General features: G+C 34.6%; 1 protein-coding gene across 1 annotated transcript in view; it reads right to left on the reverse strand.

The window, feature by feature from the left end:
* The window catches only part of WDR60 (WD repeat domain 60), a 33,418-nt gene extending 13,435 nt beyond the window's left edge, over positions 1-19,983 (reverse strand). The window contains exons 1-11 of the mRNA XM_026843486.1: positions 19,891-19,983; positions 16,283-16,336; positions 14,296-14,725; positions 13,698-13,750; positions 12,769-13,089; positions 11,035-11,093; positions 9,181-9,238; positions 6,081-6,158; positions 4,674-4,869; positions 2,947-3,049; positions 161-290 (exon numbers count right to left, since the gene is read on the reverse strand). Of these exons, the coding sequence (XP_026699287.1) occupies positions 161-290; positions 2,947-3,049; positions 4,674-4,869; positions 6,081-6,158; positions 9,181-9,238; positions 11,035-11,093; positions 12,769-13,089; positions 13,698-13,750; positions 14,296-14,725; positions 16,283-16,336; positions 19,891-19,983 (1,575 nt within the window). The remainder of the gene's footprint in view (positions 1-160; positions 291-2,946; positions 3,050-4,673; positions 4,870-6,080; positions 6,159-9,180; positions 9,239-11,034; positions 11,094-12,768; positions 13,090-13,697; positions 13,751-14,295; positions 14,726-16,282; positions 16,337-19,890) is intronic.
* Positions 19,984-20,347: the final 364 nt, after the last annotated feature.

The raw sequence follows: 20,347 nt of genomic DNA on the forward strand, positions 1-20,347 counted from the left end.
GGCCAAAAGTTTTGATATCATTGCTTTATGGTAATTAAGCTTAAGTAATTTATAACCTTATTATCCTCTTACTTTTGTAACTTTCTTTCGTAAGAAAAAATATTTTCCAGAACAATCAGCATTTTCAGGATTTAAATATTACTACATATTTGCTACCCACCTGCTTAGTGTTCATTTTACCAAAATTCCTGATATACATATCGTACTCATTTACAGGAGGCAGATCCAACAAAGAAAAACTAACAGAGAAGTCCAGATCAATTAGTGGGAGAAGTTCTGAACTCCGTTTTCTTTAGAATGCATTACAAGAGAGAAACACAAAAATGTTAAGACCAAATAATTGGTATTCCAAAAGAAAAACAACCTGATTTTGTGTAGTACCAGAGATCTAACAATGTTATCTATGTGAATTGAAGCTGTACCAAAATTAATTGACAGATAAAAATATATCAATAGAAGTACATATAATATTGTTATGAGCTCTCATTTAATGTTATGCTGATATAATTATCATATTTGAAAATGTAATACTGATTGCAAATGGTAAACTTATGTGGTTTATTATTAAAACCAAACTGTCAAAGCCTAGCACAATCATCTTGCCTAAGCATTCCAAAGCTGATCTGTGAGGTAACAGATGAATGTCTCTTTCTTCCTATAGTTAGGATAGTGGCTAATTCTCCTAAACTCATTTCATTAACTTACATCACCTATATGTGTAGAAGCCTTATAAGGATCATCTGTAATGTCCTGGTTTTGTTAGACTTATGCAAATGTATTTTGAATGACCTCCACTGAGAATAGACTGCCTGGATGTGTACCTCTTTACATCGCTAGGAAAACAATAGCAGCAATCCTAAATTATTTTAAATATATACATGAAATTAATTTATTGTCGATTCACAATCTGTGGACATAGATACTGAGTTCTTCCCCAAGGAGTAGGCCTCAGTTACTGGACTATTGGACTTGATCTAATGAGTACTCGAAACTGAGGTAGGCTATGCATTTTTGCACTTGTATTTTTTGTCTTAAATAAGATTAGCACATTGGACAGTATTTGAGATATCCGAATGTGTTTGTCCTATGAAATACCAAATCTTTCCATCTTCCTAGATTCCCTTGCTGGAATGATAAAAAAAATAACTCAATTGCCTTATCCAGCTTCCCTCAATCCTTTTACTTTCTGCCTACCTCGATTCCTAATTTTTTCATATTTGCTCACAAATAAAACTAAATTTTGATTCTTAACTGGAACACAAATCTACCTTCATATATTGTATTTTACTCTGACAAGTAAAAAGCACTTATGTGATATTAAAATATTTATGTGATATTATGAACTACGAAGAGATTCCTACCACTCCACTTGTGTGGATGTGTGGATAATGAAAAGACAGTCAATCCTGGTCACAATTCAATTCCACACTCTTGCTATAGTACAGATTTGTTGACAAGAAAATTTTTGTAGACTATCTTTCTCTCTCTTGCACTTTCAGTTTTTTTCAAATATACTCAATACAAATACAACCCAGATACAATTGTGGATCTATAGCAATTCCATATCTAAACAGTCTTACAGATGCATATTCTAGTTGCAGTTGATTCTCGGTAAGATAGTCTTTGAAAAGGGAAAAGACTAGAGCAACACGAGGTGGAATTTATCCTCCAATATTTTAGGATGGATATTTTTTATGCATAAGGACAATTTTCACATCTCATTTTTGCTACTTGATGACATCTACTGCATTTTCTACTTCCTAATACACCACCTCTTCACAAACATAGTGGGCACAAATTGTTAAGATTTAATTAAAACAAATGAAAGTTGCTTCCTACTTGCAAATCTTAATGATACATGCAAAGAAATCCTTAAAATAAACTAATAAGCCTCATATTAATACTTACAACTCTAAAGTGACAGAGCATCATCTATAGGATGCTTTCAGTCTATTTACTGATAGCAATATAGTATCACAACATTAAATTTCACAAACCCTTTCTCTTTCCATGAAAATGCTAGTTATCTTCACAGGCTACATATGTTGTTAGCATGTACACGAAGTTATATACATAGTCATAATCATAGTACATAATCAGTACAGGCTGACAAACATTTCAGAAGGCAATTCTTCAGAGACACCTTTGTGCATTTCTTGATCTCTCCACAGTCTAGAGAGGAAGCCTAAACAATGAACTCACATGAAATTTGGGCATACAAATTTAGGCAAGGTGAATTAGACAGCCTAGACAACAAAATCTCCCTTATGTGAAGATTAGCCACTGATGCGCAGCCACCAAGCAGTGGAATCCAGTATTATCAATAAAATTTATTATTCTTGCTTTATGTGTCCAATCAATGTAACAGAAAATTGGAGATATATACAGTGCTTCAGATAAATCTGGAGCTCCTGGCAAGTTCCACAAGAAACAGGCATCATTTGTTTCTTTAATACAGAGCTGTCTTAGATGTCTCAAATTTATATAAAATTTTAGTTCAGTAATAACATGTTTTTACACCAACTGGTGTTTTCCCTGAAAGGGAAGATGCTATTTTGGCAACAGTATATACCATATAGAGTATTGATTATTTCAAGAAATTACAGTTCTGCAGAACCTTGAGAGAGCTGAAAGGCTTGTCCTTTAGTACTATAAGTCAGTATCTAATTAAGTGACTGAAGAATCATACAAAGAAATGGCAATGCTTGCAACTCATTCTGTAATAAAATTATATATGTAAACTGATATATAAATTTCTGTTATAAAATGACACATAGCAAAGCCTGTAAATATTTACTTAAGAACTAAGTATTGTTAGCTTACAATGTAATATTTAACTCTAAAAGCCTCAAATTTATAAACTTCACATATTTCAAATATAATGAAAAAAATGTTATCTCACATAGTGAGTTACCATTTTGAGTGGATTATTTAAAATACACTTACTTCTGCTTACTAGCCATGCTTCGGCTACTTTGGCGTTGGTTTGCCATTTGAAAATCCATGAATATTCCACAAAAAGAGTTTCTGACAGAAGGGTATTGCCTTTCTGCGATGTTATAAAACATTGTTAGTGTCATAATTCACATTTTACAGTGCCTTAAAATGTAAAGCAGTAAGTCTAAAAAGCAACAGATTTATTACAACACAGCTACTAAGTTACTAGTTTACACATTACACAATGTGCTCTTGCATGGTTATCAGTAAAATAAGCTTCTTAACTTCAGTTACAGGCCAGCATTTTTCCCTTATTATGGTCCTTTACCAATCAATTCAAAACCTGACTGATGATTGTAATTTTTATTTTAGAAGACTGATGCAGACAGTGCCTCTTTCTTTCCCCTTCCATTAGCAGGTCCCTTGTTCCCCTCTGTAGAGTAAAATGCTTTGTGACCAATTCTAAAAATCATAGAAAATTCACGGAGATGACACCACAAGTGTGCTATACCTCCAAATAAGAATTAATCACTACAGCTAATGGAGAACCTCATCAACACAGGCTTAACTGATGCCCTTGGATGAATAAGCAAAACATTGAAAACTGTTGCTTTAAAAGCCACAGTTAATGGAACAACTATATCTGATGTCATGCTGATTTTACTCCCTTTCCTGGCTAGGTGATAAGATAATTGACATTCCAGTTAGGACCAATGGCATTTCTCTTCCTCACTGCCTTTTTAGATAATATTTATAAAATGCTTTTGAACTTCTAAAAGTCATTATTAGAATTATCAACAACCACTTTAACCTAGTGAGATCAAAACTTCATGAAAATTGTATTATATAAATTAGAATAACGAATTAATCGCTACAATTCAGAATTTTAAAATCTATTAGAATTCCCTCTGTTCATTACATCTATAGCATTAATGGAATTCTTTTATTGATTCCATATTGTTTATTAGAAAAATAATAATAATTGCATAATTCTTCTGCAAGAAGAAATTCATATTAGAGTATACTGGTTCTGACTTGCAATGACTCCTTAACCAAAAATCTATTGATACTGTAAAGACTTAGAGAAATCCCATGCTGTTCTTCCATGACTGTACTAACCAGAATTAAAAGCTGTTTAAGATCTTTTGAGCAATGATTCTACACTGCCGTTCACGAGTGGAGTGTGCAAAGGGGAACCACAACTGTAGTTAGTTAAATAAGTAGACCTGACACTCACAGGCATCAGATGATCTGAATACAAGACAACAATTTCATAGCCACATTTCAGAAAAAAAAACCCTGAATTTTAAAAGGAATATAGAACTATATATTTAAGTAGTATCTGTATTTCTCTTGCCTTCCCACTCAGAGCTGTGGCTTCAACTTTGCTTAAAAGAAAAAGGCAAATTAATGTCAGCGAAAGTCCCAAACTGTTCTAGTACTCCTCCAGTTTTCAAAATCCAGACTATCATATCCTCTTCTTACCCAAAATAAGACATACTAAATGTCAGTCTGTAAATTTTTATACTTCACATTTTAAATGATTAGAAATACCTTTGAATCATTTGTTAGCAATGTGGAAGTTCAGTACTTACCCACAAGTCTAAGTGACTCATCCAGAGAAGCAGATTTCTGCCTCTAGGCAGACTTCTAGAAAAAGTGGCCTGTTTCTTCATAAATTGTAAGTGTTACTCATCAATTTAATTTAAAAAAAAGACTGGTATCTAGTCACATACCCATGATTGGTTCCTTTTTTTCACTTTCAATCTTCTTTGGCAGTGAAGTACGAATTCTATCATTTTCTGCACTAATTGCTCTTTGAATTTCTTCAATTTCTGATGTTCTGGAAAATGGAATCTCTCCTGGGTTTTCTTCTACGTCTCTTCCTTCATCACTTTTGTCTTCATCATCTTCAAAATCATCTTCATAATCCTTTAAAAGTAACAGGACTTTCAATAACTAATAAACATAAATTATAGATGTATTTTTCAAGATCTTTGTAAGAAATTATAAAATGTTGTCAAAATAAAAATAAAATTCTCATACAGATGGCTATAAATCCTCTGACTGAAATTCATTTTAAAATAAATATTTGATAGAAAGAAAATGGCATGTGTCGATCGTGCGGCAATTTTAATGATAAGAAGACAAGCCCACTGTGATGTTCTTTAGTGCCCAAAATAGATTTTTTTTTTAATACCCTAAAGTAGGAACTATTACTTAGGTGAATTATGTGTTCTTTAAAGAAATAAAATGACAGTGTTCAGTGGCATAAATGCTTCATAGATGCATAAAGTTGTTTGATAGTTTTAAATCAAGCAGCTCTTCAATAGCAGGCTCAAATTTACTAAACTACCAAACTACCTGTTTGCAAGTCCATGCATAAGCTCATATTTTAATAATTCTCTTAAATAAGATAATTAATCTCATGCTAAAATAATCACCTAGCAGAAATAGTAAGAACAAGACTTAATCGTGCTCATTTCTCTCCACTGAATGGCAAAGGGCTACTATAGTGAAGAGTTCAACAGCAGACATAACTCCTCACCTAAGTGGAGAGGAATTCTAGTTTTGCTGAACAAAGATGTAGATGGTTCAGCTACCAATAAAAGCACATTCAACACACTCTTCTATCTTAATAACTTTAAAGTAAACACAAGAGAGCTAAAAGTAAGGTAAAGTTCAATTATCAGTGAAAGGACTGCTGTGTGTCAATACTTTTGTCTATTATATTTTTGCAATGAAAAGCAATGAGGCTATTTATTTCCTCCTGGAACTGATTATTTGCTCCCATTATTAAAAAAATCACCATTTTTCACACAAAATCATTGAAATAATTGAAATCCAGGAAAACAGAAAGAACATCTTGTGAACATTTCAACTCTAAAGCAAAAGTTGGTTCCCAGCTGCTGATGTAAACTATGGAAATATAGAGCAGAAACAACATTTTAGTTATGATTATTTACTGTTAGCCAAGTTAAGGTCACTGTCACAAAAAAAAAAAAAAAAAAAAAAAAAAAAAAAAAAAAAAAAAAAGTAAAAACCATGTAACATCCTGTAATTTTTATTTCTGTGAATAAAGTTAAGCACTATTTTGATACTTGAGAATTACTTCAAAAGGATAATTGTATGCATTTACTTACTTCAAAATCATCTTCATAATTTGCTGAAAAGTTATCAGATCCCATGTCTGAGTTATAGATGTGTGTATCTTTCATTTCCTAAATGAGAAAAATAATTGAAACTGTTGAATAATCTTACAAAAAAAATTAAATCTTTATCTGCCAGATCTTAGCATAAATATAGACGAATAGTTGTTCTTCTCAGATATTTCTACATTTTCAAGCAAACATACAACAAATTCAGTTTAGAAATATAAGTGTATTAGCAAGTGATAATTACTGAAAATAATAATACAGGAAGACAAAACAGAACGCAACCTTATCTTGAGAAGACCAACTGTTTTCCCACCAGTATTTTTACTGGGAAAGACAAAAAATGCTGTGTTGCCTATAATTTAAATCGTATACTCTTATGATAGTATAACAACAGAATAAGGCTGTTCTACTTTTTCAAGGATTAGACAAAATTATCCCGACAGACAAATTATACTGGGAGACTCAGTCTGTTAATAAAATAGTGCAGATGTTGGAACCAGGAACACAGAGACATGGGTACAACAGTAAAATAGGTATTTTTTAATATAAATAGTTTCATTAACATTGAGTCCTCTACTGTATTTTCATGGAATAAGATTTATGGCATCCTTGAAATACTTTCAAAGAAATTGCCTTTCTTTACCTTATTGAACTTGATTAAAATAATGCCATTTAATCACCCAACATGTACCCCCAAGCCCCATAAAGCTTAAAACGACACACACTGATCTATCCAATCTTTAGTCAACCTTTTCTTTCAACAGCCTCTTCAAAGTCATAGACTAAATTATTCATGTGTAATGAATTTCAAAAGATTTCAAGATGGAAATAAATGTGATGTTTTATGAAAATTATCCAGCATAACAGTATATCTATTACCTGCTTCTACATTTACAAAGGAAAGCAGATAGTAGTCAAATGCCAAATTAGGCACACTTTTGATCCTTTCACAACTCTTCAAGAGCTAGAGCCACCTACTTTTCACAGAATGTAGTACTTCCAAAAGTATTACAGACATTATATAGCAGTAAATATCTTCTGTGGATACTTTTCAGAGCCATCAGACTCCTAGATCTAGGACTACAGTATTTTGGTTTTTCTGGTTGACGCTTTTTGTCATTTATCAGATCAGTCTTTCGTGTTTCATCATCAAGCTGATGTTTCAGCTGTTGCTAAGTAGTGAAGGACTTTTCAGCTTCTCTTACTGCCCTGACACTGAAGGCTGGGAGTGCACAAGAAACTGGGAGGGGATACAGCCGAGACAGCTGACCCAAATGAGCCAAAGAAATATTTCCCACCATATGACATCATGCCCAGTATATAAACCAGGGGAAACTAAGCCAGGGGGCACTGCAGCTCAGGGATTGGCTGGGCATGGGTCAGTGGGTGGTGAGCAATTGTATTGTGCATGATTTGTTTTGTATATTCTATTATTATTATTTTCCCTTCCTTTTCTGTTCTATTAAACTGTTTTTAACTCAACCCATGAGTCTTACTTTTTTTTCCCCAATTCTCTTACCCATCCTACTGTGGGGTGGCAAGAGTGAGCGAGTAGATGTGTGGTGTTTAATTGCTGGTGGGGTTAAAACATGACGCCATGGAATTTAATTATCCCTGTAGAGGCAGGTCTTAAGTAAGGATCTTACCCTCCTAGATTGCCTCCTATTGCCAATCAAGACAGAGAAGATAATAGAAAAAGAGATCAAAGATAAAAGGACCAAACTGCCTATTTCTCTCTATAAACTACAAAGGAAATTTAGGTCCTCACTACAGACAATTCACACCTAAAGGTGACTTGAACCCGGGCCATCAATGCCAGCTGCTATGTGGAACCTCAGCTGTTGGAAACAACAGAGGAAGAGAACTGTTTGAACATATTAGTTGATCCAGGATGACTGTTGGCTACAGTGGTAAAAGCTGTGCAGACTAAATCAATATGTCAGAAAGCTACTTCTTTCAGGAACAGATGAGTATTTATGTCGTGTACAGTATTACAAAAGTCACTGATGGAAATTCACATTCAGTAATGTGTTCAACTCTAGTCACCCATACTCAAGAAAAATTAATGCAAATTGAAACAGACAGACAACTCCTAGAATGATGAGAGGAATTATGAATTTGGCTTGTATAGGTCAGCAAAATTCAGTCAGAGACGAGACAAACATGCTTTCTATAAGCTCATTAGGAGAAGAAAATCCTTAAAAAGTATTTGAGCTAAATGCTAGCACTAAAGCAAGAATAATGGAAATATATTGGAAATTAGAAGAATAACAGAGGTCTTAGAACATGTTTGAAAGAGAAGTATTTCTGGCATAAAACCAGCCAGGTTTTAATAGAAGTTAGTATGGTTTTGAAAGATACATAGCTGAAAGATATATATGGCTTCCCATAACATGAGGATATGGAAAAGGATGCCTTCATTAGGTACTACTACTTTTTCCTAGATCAGGACCATAATCCGACAACATTCCAAAACAGAATTTGGATTTTGGGGGATGGTTACGAATGGTTGAAAATGTGACAAAATATGCTAAAACTTTTTGTGGTAAAGTTAGGGCTGTATCTTCACAGACTGGTCCAGATAAATCCAAGTCTATATAGCTTGCACTTCAGACTTGCTGAAAATGGTTCTGTCTGCACCTGTCCATTTAAACATATAAAAATGCCTTCCTCTTTCTTATGGCAAGTGTTTTAAGAGATACATATGAATTACATTGCTAGATACGCTTTACTTGGTTACATTACATAATATTTGCCTATGTCAGCTGTTTATGGAAAGAAATATGTATGTGTAGATGATTTGTATTACACAACTAAACTCTTCCCACTCATTGAGAATTATTTTTTCAAGCACAGAAGATACTGAAATACAGTTGAATAGATGGCTACCTCCAATGCTTAGCATATTTATACAGAATAAATCAATTTTCTAATGCTGTATCCAGAAAGAGAGGTTAGGAACTACCCAAAGACCAGTATACATAGATCTTACCTTAGAATGGCATTATATTGAAAAACATATTGTAATTCTTATTAATTCCAAGAAAAACACAATGTTCTAAATTCTAAAACCAAATAGTTTTACCTCTTGTCTCGTATCCCTCTCCTCTTTTTCACTGAGTTTTCCTTTATCTTTTACAGTCCTACTGAAAAAAACAACATCAGTTTTATTGGGTAACTGAGAGGAAAGCACTAGTTTTGTTTTGATTTTGTTTTATGGAGTGGTTGTTTGTTTGTTTCAGAAAAAATAGGTCTTTTTTCCTGAAAAGGGAAAAAATAGTTGAAAATTTCCAATAACCTGAAATATTTCTACAAATACTTTTATATACTTTTATACTCTATTTATGATATGAAATTATAGTGAAACAGCCAAGTGATTAATCAGCTAAGAACTTCAAAAACCCTGTCCAAATTTAATGCCTATAATTGCATCAAAACAGAAGAAAAAGTAAGGAAGAAAAAAACTATTAAACCCACACATCTGTTGTATTAATATCTCAGCAAACAGGAGATCAAGTTCAGGTTGGTGCAATGTGCTCTAGAGCTATAATTCACAGACTGACATTCAAACCTGGTCTTTCAGGAGGTTTATTTATGCGGACAATACAATCAGGGTCAGAGAGCAGGAGAAAATCAACAACAGCTCTGTTCCTTAACAACCTATTTGATTATTTTATAAGTATCAGACTTCAAGAAGAGAATGTTCTAACTTCTTAAGTAAGAGGGTATTCATACATACTGCTGTTGGGACTGATGAACATAAGAAAAGGTAACAAAAATTAAAATTTGGCTGGATCCTCTCATAACAAATCAGAGTGAATCAACATTCACCATGCTTGAGGTCAAACCAAGGTTTGGGGATGTCCCAATAAACCATATTGCCTTCTTGCCATTCAGAAATAGCTAACTCCTTTTTCCCAACTATGCACAAGCAATGACTCCCCCACAACACCCCGTCAGCAACAGCTTCAAAATATAACTTGTATATTTGGCACTGCTTGACACAGTTGAGTGCTGCTGCTAGGAAGCACCCCAACATATGTATTCTGAAATATTTAATTTTCTTCTTTAGTACAGGACACATTTCCACAATGACAAATTCACTACAACTAAAGTGATCTGTCCCATGCTTAAGACACAATAGTAATACTTAGCCAATAGTGGTAGTGACTTCACTATCGCTGTCAGTGTCCCTAGAAGTCAGCATGCTAGTCTTTTATTTAGCTAGGAAGCTAAACTAGGGTTTAAGAATGAGAATTGTGACTGTCAACAAACCCAGAGAGTTCTACTTCAGAAAGTTGTACTAGAATTTCACAGTGCTGAAGCATTAAGGAATGCAAAGAGAAAGACAATATATACAGAACTTCTGTAACATTTTATATTTGCTAGCAATAAAACTTAGAAATATCACCCTGAAATTTTACTGATCCTGCTGAGGATGACCTGGACTTTCTCTTTCACATACAACAGTAAACTTGGTATATATATAATTGTTTAGATGCCACTCAGAGTAGGAACTAAGAGATATTAAAATTAAAATAAACAATGTAAGAGAGTCCTATGTAGTTCATCATGAACCTTACATGTGTCCATGTAACTGCATAGTGAATTTCCAGGTGGTACAATACAACATTTCTGTCCCCCAGACTAAGTGCAAGATTAATATATATATGTAGTCTGCAAGGACTGCAAAATACTTCTCACCATCCTGGGGTAGGAAAAAAAAGGAATACAAATACATACATTTTTATATTAATCCTCTTAGAGGCAAAACACAGTTATTTTCTTTTAAATGCTATAGTATTGTCCAAAGGGCCTATAAAAAAATTATATTCACCCTAGATATTTGAGGTCAAGAATTAATGCTTATTGTTTTAGTGGTGACTGAATCTTAGTAGATACCATACAGTACATACTTATTTTAAATCTCTGAATTTACCTTACATGCCGATGGCTTGTTTCTTCTTCAATCCTCTCCTCTTTTTTGTATTCACTGTTCTGTAAAAGAAGTTACAATATTCATATATGAGAAACGCTGGAAGAAAATATGTATATGAACCTGTATTAGTAGGAGTGATATTAAACAGTAAGAAAGGTTTCTAATTAATTATTTCAATGACACATACTATTTTTTTTTTATCAGTCATTGCTTGTAAGAACTTCTGTGTATGAAGTAACATCAGAATAATCTCCTCCTTACAGATATGGTAACCAAAGAAAATAAACACCCATAAAAGATATGCTATACTTATAAAATGAGCTTCTCCCCAAAATATTAAATACCTTGGAGTGAAGTTTGGCTACCTCACCTTCTGCATGCATTTCAGAAAGGAAACAAGAAGGGATCTTGAGTTGTCTTTGCTTAAAACCTTATAATGCTTTACCAGAGTAAATGACAGGTTTTTTATAGCATACCTTTACATAGTAGATCAGCAAAAATGGTTAAAAAAAGCTCTGGGCCCAGTGTATACTGCTTAAATTGCGAGCCCAGAGCACTTTCCTGAATAACCCCTAGGCATGGCTGAAAGACTGATAGGAACTAAATAGGCTGTGACAAACCTGTTTCAATTAATTAGATTTTAACAGTATGGACTGCAACAATTCACACCAGTTGGACCCAGGAACAGAGAAGAGTCTCAAGCATTTTTAATGCCCAGTATAGGGACTTCACTCTTAAATTCTATATTATGAAGGTTTGCCTACATTTAGAAATGTATTCAATAGGTTGTTTAAGATAAAGGTACTTTTCTCTATCCATGAGCATCAGAAAAAGAAACATAACTCTGAGACAGAAGCATCAGCTTCAGTGGACATGTTCTGTAACAGCTACTTCAGTAAATTTCCAAGGAAGTCAAACATTGAGCAAGCTCCTGGTAGACTTCTGAATTCTGCTGCAGAAGGTCAGTTACAGGACTTACTGGTGGTGGGCCTCTACACTGAAGATGCCTAGTATTTTCACTAGAAAATACATTTCTGAACTTTTCTGTGGGAAGCTTGTACATCTTGACTCATTAAGCAGCAGAAGAAACTACCCTAGACCACTTGAATGGTTCTATGTTCCATATAACATCTCATTTTAAGAGTTACAAATTACTATATATTTCTTCTCTCATTCTTGTAGAATGAGTACTCGTATTATAAAAAACAGTAAAAAATGTCATCGTTTTGATTAAGTCTCTAGGATATACCATCATGCTCTATATTAAAAACATAAAAGATATTCTATGGCTTCAGAGAGGCAAACCCCACAAATATAAGTGATCTATATTCACGTGCCTACTCATGAGTTAGATATCCACGGTCCCTTTATAGGCGACACCAACAATAGCTTCTATTAAAGTAATATTTTTTTTCTACAAAGGCAGCCAATATATTTTAATGGGCCTCTAGCCTAATTTCATCTTCACTTCAAAGTGTAGTAAAACTTTCAAAAGTCATAGCAATAAAGAATGTTATGAATAAAAGACATGGTAGTTGGCTTTCACACAGAAGGAATCAGCTCTGGGTTAGGATACTTCAATGCAGATGTATTATCTGATCCAAATCTTTAGCCTCAAATTTTTAAAAATGTTGACTTACAATTCTAGTTTTTTATTATTCACCTTATCAGTGATGATATATGAACAATTAAAGGAAGTTACTAGGTAATGTTTTACAGTCTTACAAAACTAACCCTTAGATCATGCTTCTTTCTTTCTTTTTCTCTATGTTTTACTCTCTCATTGGTTTCTGCTGGTTGCCCTTCTCTGTCTCCATAGGAAAAGCCCTCTTCAGATCTCTTTGATTTATGTTTTTCTTCCTTTTCATAATATTTATGACTCCTCTCTTTTGAAAGCCTCTCTTTTCCTGGCCCAAAAGAATGTTCTTTTTTATCTCTGTGTCTTCTTTCTCTCTCTTTATCCAACTCTTGATCTTTCTGTAACTTGTGTACACGTTCACCTTCTTCAACTTTGTGAGCTAAAAATTTGTCAATGCTCTTTTTGGTGTCATTAACCTGAAAAGAGAAAAATAACATTAAAGAGAGTTCTCTAACACTGTTTTAGCTTCACAAATCTATCCATTTTTGACCATTAGAATGATGAATTTCTAAGTACCTAATCTCTTTCATTCACATGGATCTTCCAGCCGCTTTTTTTTTTTAATCTCCTATGATGGCAAGTTTCAAATTATCATATCACTTGAGATTCTGATATTTCTTCTGAGATATCATGTATTTTGCTACAGAATATTCTTTGACTTATGTATTCTTCACACAAAAATTTAATTCTTTGTTTACTAGATGGTCTAAGATAAAATGGGATGTATACTTACTAATATCCTTGTAATAAAGCCATAAAGAATGGATGGAAAATTTTGATGTAGCTATACAAAAATAAAGCAACATTTGCTATGCAAATTTTATATTATTTTACTTTAAAAAAAAAGTCCTTACAATGGAATGGTTCAGATATATTTTTTTTGGTGTGTGTTTTGTACACTCATGAGAACCTTGTTATCTACGCATCTTTTGGATTTCTTGGGAGCTGCAGTCTGATCCATTTTCTTCATTATTCTACAATTTTATCTTATTCCATTATGAAACACTTCATTCCTTTCCTTTACCTTCTTTTCTGTATGTCTTATTTCTCGTTCTTCACTTCTTGTTTTCTCCTCCTCTAGAAAATATATTTATAAATTAATGAACACGTTATTATACTCAAACTCTGTACATAATTAACTCTATCATGTAGAAAATAGTATTTCAGTGACATGGTTTTCTAAAACATAGGAGCGTTCTAAATATTACATATTCTGTTGAAATTCTCTCTCTCCAAAGTTGGCTACTCCTTTACCTTTCCTAATGAATCCCTCTGTTCTCAGTTGTCTTGTGTAATGATAAGAGAAATGACACATACTAACTTCAGCAATCACTCTCCACTTGGGCATTCAAATGGATCACTGAGTAGCGAATGTTTAGGCAGGAAGATACTTATTTTAAAGTCAGCTGACCAACTAAAACAGTGACGTTCACCCTCTCTTCAGAGGAAGGAAAACGAGCATCAAACTAGGTTACCACAAGATTCCATAAAGATATACAATATCAGTAGGTACTTACGCCTCCCTGTCTTTATCTTCTCTGTACAGATGGGGTATGGTTTCAGAGTATTTCTATCTAAATATCAAATATTTCAAAGTACAACAGCAGCCCAAAACAACTTACCCAAACGATGCCTGCTTTCTCTTCTTCTGTGATGTTCTTTATCTCTTCCTTCAAATGATTTCAGATTCTTTTGTGTATCTGTTTGCTTTATCTCATGTCTTTTATGCTTTCTGTCTCTTTCTCTATCGCTCTCCCTATCTTTATCTTTTGGTACACTGTATCTTTCCTTCTCCATACTTGACTCCTGAAGCTTATCTCTATATCTCTCTCTGTCTCCTCTCTGGTACTCTTTTCCCCTTTCTTTATCTCTCATTTTATCCCTGTCTCTTTCAACAGATTTAAATCTCTCTCTCTCTCTTGTTCTTTCCTTGCTCTTCCCTCTGTCTTTGTGTTCATGTTTATGAGTGTCTGTGTCATGAACAGACTTCTCTTTCTGCAGTTTCTTTTCTCTGTGCTTTTGGTCTTCATTTTGACTATCTGGTTGTGATGCCTGAAATTTAAAAATAAAAAAATAAAAATCTATTATTATAATTCAGCAATGTTTTGATATAGTATATTCATGTGAAAAAAAGAATAGTGGATTGCTAACTATGGATTTAATTTCCCAAACTGTATTAAAATGCTGATATATTTCTAGGCTTACTTTTTAAAATTACTAACACATGTCTGTACTTATTGTAAGAAGGACTAATAAATTAAATAAATAATAAACTGCATTTTCAATGTATTTGAAAATAATTTGGGAAAAAAAAAAAAAGAAAATTTACTGTGGAACTGTGCATTCTGTTTGGAGCTAGGATGAAAAATTAACTAAGCTCATGTAGACAGAAACTGCGCCATCTTGTAAAACATGTTACAGATATGAACAGTAATGATAGATAACTGTGCATCCTGCACCTGCCTTTAGAAGATTGGCTTTTACTTGAAGAGAAGGCAGCATATAAAAACTGTGAATGAAAGTTTTGGGGCCTAGATCCCTTAAGGATGCAACTATTCTTATATTTTTCTAAAGTCATAAGAGATTATATTTTAATATTGAAGCAAGTAGCACAACTCTTGCTGATTTCACTACATCCACAATTTCAGCTATTTACTCAATGCAGAACAAACAGAACTTGCTTTTATCATAGTCAATGAGTAAAGTGGATTAAACTTTATCCATCTGTTCCACAGAAATGAAAGTCCAACCACACCAGTTCTGCTGGAACTAACAACTCACATTTGTTTGCTTCAGCCCACATGGAAGTAGTGGAAATGTTACTGAACATGTAAAAAATACAAAGTACTTATACTGTAGAACTGGCACTGAAATAATGGGGAGCTTTGAAATATAATTGCTAGAAAGCTAGGCAGATTAACAAGTAGGAAGCTTTAGTTTATCAAAGGACTAATAAAGATCTGCACAAGACGTAGAAGATACATATTTGGAAAACAGCTTTTAAAAACATATAGTACAAAACTAACATGAGTATCAGTGGTTGACTGACTGAAGCCTGAATGCTTATTTGACCAGCAGATTAAGTAATTAACCAGTTTAAGAGTGCATGACAAACACAATAGATGATGATAACAAATACAATACATAATATACATGTAGAAAAATGACCAAGTATATATAAAGCTGAGCTGTAACTTGGATTTGGGTGGCCAGCAAAGCAGATCCCATTCTGTGCTGTGTGATTACCATAACAATGGTATTTTTTCCATTTACCTAAGTAAGAAATCTGTAGAATAATCTTATATGACTTGTGTAGCTAGAAACAGTTGAGTGAGGCAGCCTCTGGACACACTTGGACTAGAGAGATTCCAGAACGGTCAGTTGTGACAAGGAAGTTAGCAGCTACAGATTAAAGATCTGTCCTGTTTGTAGTCAATGATGCAGATTTGAAGTGTCTGGCGTACCCACGAACTTTAAAGAGCTATTATAGATCCCACCAGGCAGAGTGGCTAGTAGAATAAGCAGTCAACACTCTACATTTAGACTGCCAAAAAATTCCACTGCTGTAAGGTAACAACACCAAAACTAGCAGAAATAAAATAAAATCACCCTCAGATGTTTCCTAAGTTCTTCTGATTTCCAAGTATCTTCTTTGGTTCTTCTCTAGAACAGAAAAGACAGCAAAAGACTGAGTAATCAATCTGCAAAGAAGTAAATAACTTACCAATGAATAGTTTTTCAAAGGAAAGGATCAAGGCATATATGTCAAGTACCACTGAATTTTGTAATGTAAATATTAATTTGATTTAGCCCTAATGTGTATACTTACAGTGTACCTGATCTAACTGGACCTGGAAGAGGCCTGAAGCTCAGACTTCTACTGGATTATCCAGCTCTGTATACACATGGTAACCAGTTCTGAGGTTAGTGCTTATGGTGGATAACAGTGCAGCCTTCAAGAAAGACTTAAATTGGTCTTCCAGTGATAGACCAAATGGGTACACAGAGTCAGGCCACTTTTGCAAAGTATTCGATGTATCAGTGTCCAACCTCCTGCTCTATTAGATCTAACTTAAAAGTCCCAGTCAGGGATTTATTTAGGTGAGGTTTTAATATGTCTGAGGTTGAAGTTTTTCTGGGCAACCTGGTTCTTGGGTTTGACCCTTCTCAATTAAAAACGTTTTACTCAAACCAAGTCATAATTTCTGTTGCTAATAGTTAGGGCCACTAACTTCTGTCCTCTCACTGTACATCTCGGAGAAGAATTTGGCTTCATCTTTTCCACAGATCCTCTTTAGATACTTGAAGACGACAGTTAAGATCCCCTCTTGGTTTTCTTTTCTCTAGCCTGAACAGCTCCTTAGCCTCCTTCCCACATACACCAGGGCTCCAGCCCCACAGCTATCTCCGTGCCTGACTCTAGAATCAATTTACTACCAGTGGCCTTAAAACCAGACATAGTACTGCAGACAGGGCCTCACAAGTGCTGAGGAGAACTGTCTTCCCTACACTTGCTAGCTATAGTCTTCGTGACACACATAACCAGTGTGCGGTTAACCATAACCACCTGAAGAGCACTCTGACGACTTATGTTCCAGTTTCTGTCCACCAGGACCCTCAGATCCTTTTTCTGCAGAATCACCCACAGAACTCATTCACACAGCTAACAGTAAATACAGTATTTTCCCCTTAAGACATATCATTTGAGCCACCTCAAACTCAGCTGTAAGAACATTTCAGAGAATAAATAACATGGCCAAGCAGTGAATCTAAAAATACCATGACATATGTAATAATTTTTTTTTTTTTTAAATCAGCAGGGATCTGACATAGCCATGATACATTTTTGTTAGACCGTTTAAAACTGAAAGTTAAAAATAGTTAGATTACTGTGCATTTCAAGTGAACCAGAGAATCTTCTGGTTTAATAATTGCAGGCATCTCAAAATATGTTGGCACTATTTATCAATCAACTGTCACTTCACATTTTAAAGTGGTTCAGACCGTATGTGTAAGTTGACTGCCATTTAAATATTTGTATGTAGTCCTGAAGAAAAAAGTAAAAAGGTAATGAAAATAATAAGAGTATACATGGACATTCACTAGACTTCTCCCTAGTTAAACAGGTTACATTTATTCTATCCTCATTTGCTGAGTTACTGCCCTTAACTGCTTAGCTGCTGCTAAATAAACTAAAAGAAACCATATTGTTGGAGAGCACTACAGCAAATTAGGAATTTTAATCTATTGAATATTTTAACTAGTTCATTGAAGGATGATGACTGTATATGAAGTGTCATGGCCAGCCTACAATTATTCTCAAATTTACACTTGGTAAAGTTACTAGAGATTAACAAAATAATTGCTGATATTTGAATGATGAGCTGCACTGGTGGAAGAAAATAAAAACATGGTGCCCATTTATTATACGCAAGCAGCATTATAGTAGTTGGAGGGTTTTTATGCTACATGAAATAATTCTTGTCTTTTCAAAGTTAGATTTCATGGAAGATTGTAGTGGACTGGTAAACTTCATCTAAAGTCAATCAGAAGCACCAAGAAGGCAGCCTTCTGATCCTTAAAAAAGGCAAAAAGTATATTTACTACTGCAGAAAGTCAGATGAGAAAGTAAAAGCAAAGTTGAAAATTTTCTAGAGTGAAATTTTAACAGTGCCTAAGAAACTTGACAGAACTTGTGTGAGGGTAAGCTGGAAGGAAGGATACGGATGGGAAGTGCTGTATTGCAGTCTCAAATAGTAACCTGTTTAAAATCCTTAATATATACGATTATGTTTTGGTTTTTTGGTTTATTTAGGTACATATCAGCAATCAAAAAAAAGAATGCTAAAGGTGTTAATAGCCTAAAACCTGTATAGCCTATAGACAATATCAGATAATATAGTCTGAGATTTATTTCAAAACTGAGGCAAAAGGCATACAGCAAACCTTTAGAGATGATTCTCTACTGCCAAAAAAATGTGCATCTCCACTTCCCTGGTGTCTGCAGTTCTCATCCTCCCCCCACCACTAGAATCTATTGCTTTTCTATATGATGATCTTCCACTTAATTCTCTGCTTTTGCAGGAGATTAACAAATAGAAAATGTGACATCTTCTACAAAGCTTAAAGAAACAATACCTGTGAGACCACTGTTGCTCTGTAGGTAAAGGAATCATTGTACACACAAAAAGAAATATTTAAAACAAAATTTAAAAGGATTTACTGAAGTTTCTCACATGTTTACTACTTTAGAAGTCCTTATATACTCACTGAAATCCAGATTAAGGTTATTTAAACCACACTGGTGTTTAACTTAATCCACCTGAAAGCATGGGGAGCTCATCAGCTGACTTAAAATGCCACAGATTTATTGAACTCCAGAAGTGCTATGAAAATTTTTAACATTTAAGAATCTATTCTTTAGTTTAAAGGACTCTTCAAGAGATATCAAAAGGGGTTTCTTCACTCTCTACTGAGAAAGACAGGAAGTTTTTCAGAACTTAATATTATTATTTTAATTAAGAACTCGGTTAACTATGATTCTAAAGAACAAGAAACAGGAAAATAGTCAACTGTCCATAGCTTTTAAACCAGAGAAAAGCACTTTATTTTTTACATATAAAAAATTATCTGGCTTATTTCCAACATGAGTTGCCTATCTGAGGGCCCTCAAAACAGGTAAACACGACTTGATTTTGTAGAACAGAAACAGCAAAAGGAGACTTTCTCATACAATGTGGCTGTTAGTATGACTGCCTCTGGGGTGCTTGGCAGCTTTACACTAACACCTGAAAAATTTTAGATCTAAGTTTAACTTTCCATCACAATTCACTTCTTCTCAGTAAAGGGGTTATTGATGTTCCATGGTTACTGAAATGATACACAAACTAAAGTTTTTAGAGCGGTTCTAACATACTACTTCACATACCCTGCCCAGTCACTCTACTTCCTACTCCATTATTTCTATTCAGCATGACCACAAATTAATTAGCTGTTAAAATCCAGATTCATACAACAGTAATAAAAGTGATTTGATACTTTTGCTTTTTCAAATGAACATGTAAGACAACGGTCTATGTTAGCATGTTCATGTGGTTTTGCTTGTTTTAATCTGGAGCTCTACAAACTTCATAAATTAACCCTATCATGTTATGCGAGTTCCGAATGAACTGAAACTCAACAATTAGCAGTTACAGAAGTACAGTTATTAAATATACCTTATCTACAACCTGAAACATTAACAGCTTTGGATATTTATCTAGAGCACCTATCTTCTTCTGCAGAAAGATCTGTGGCTGATGCAGCCTCATCGGTCGGCTAGAGGAATAAGGACTTCCTCACTACCGCTACTTGTGTGTGAGTTCCATTGGCGTGCTGACAAAGCAAGGAGACCTGAAATGTCCAGGGAGTGCTATGGGGGTTCTTAGGACCAGCAGAACAAACACTAAGGCTGTGTCCTGCCCTTGCCCCCACAGAAGCTCTGACTTATTCAACGTCAAGGGACACGCGCGGCGGCAGTGAGACGCGGCCGGCTGAGGGGGTGGCTTTGGGAGGCGCCAAGGCACCTAAAGCATGAAGGGCCGGGAGCAGGGGGAGGCCGAGCAAGAAGAACAAGAGGGGTCGGGCGGCGGCCGGGCCGCGCTGCTGCCGCCTCCGGCGCCTCCTCAGGGCCCT

The sequence above is a fragment of the Athene cunicularia genome, assembly GCF_003259725.1.
Source record: "Athene cunicularia isolate RWA chromosome 2 unlocalized genomic scaffold, athCun1 chr2_part1, whole genome shotgun sequence".
Taxonomy (NCBI): Eukaryota; Metazoa; Chordata; class Aves; order Strigiformes; family Strigidae; genus Athene; species Athene cunicularia.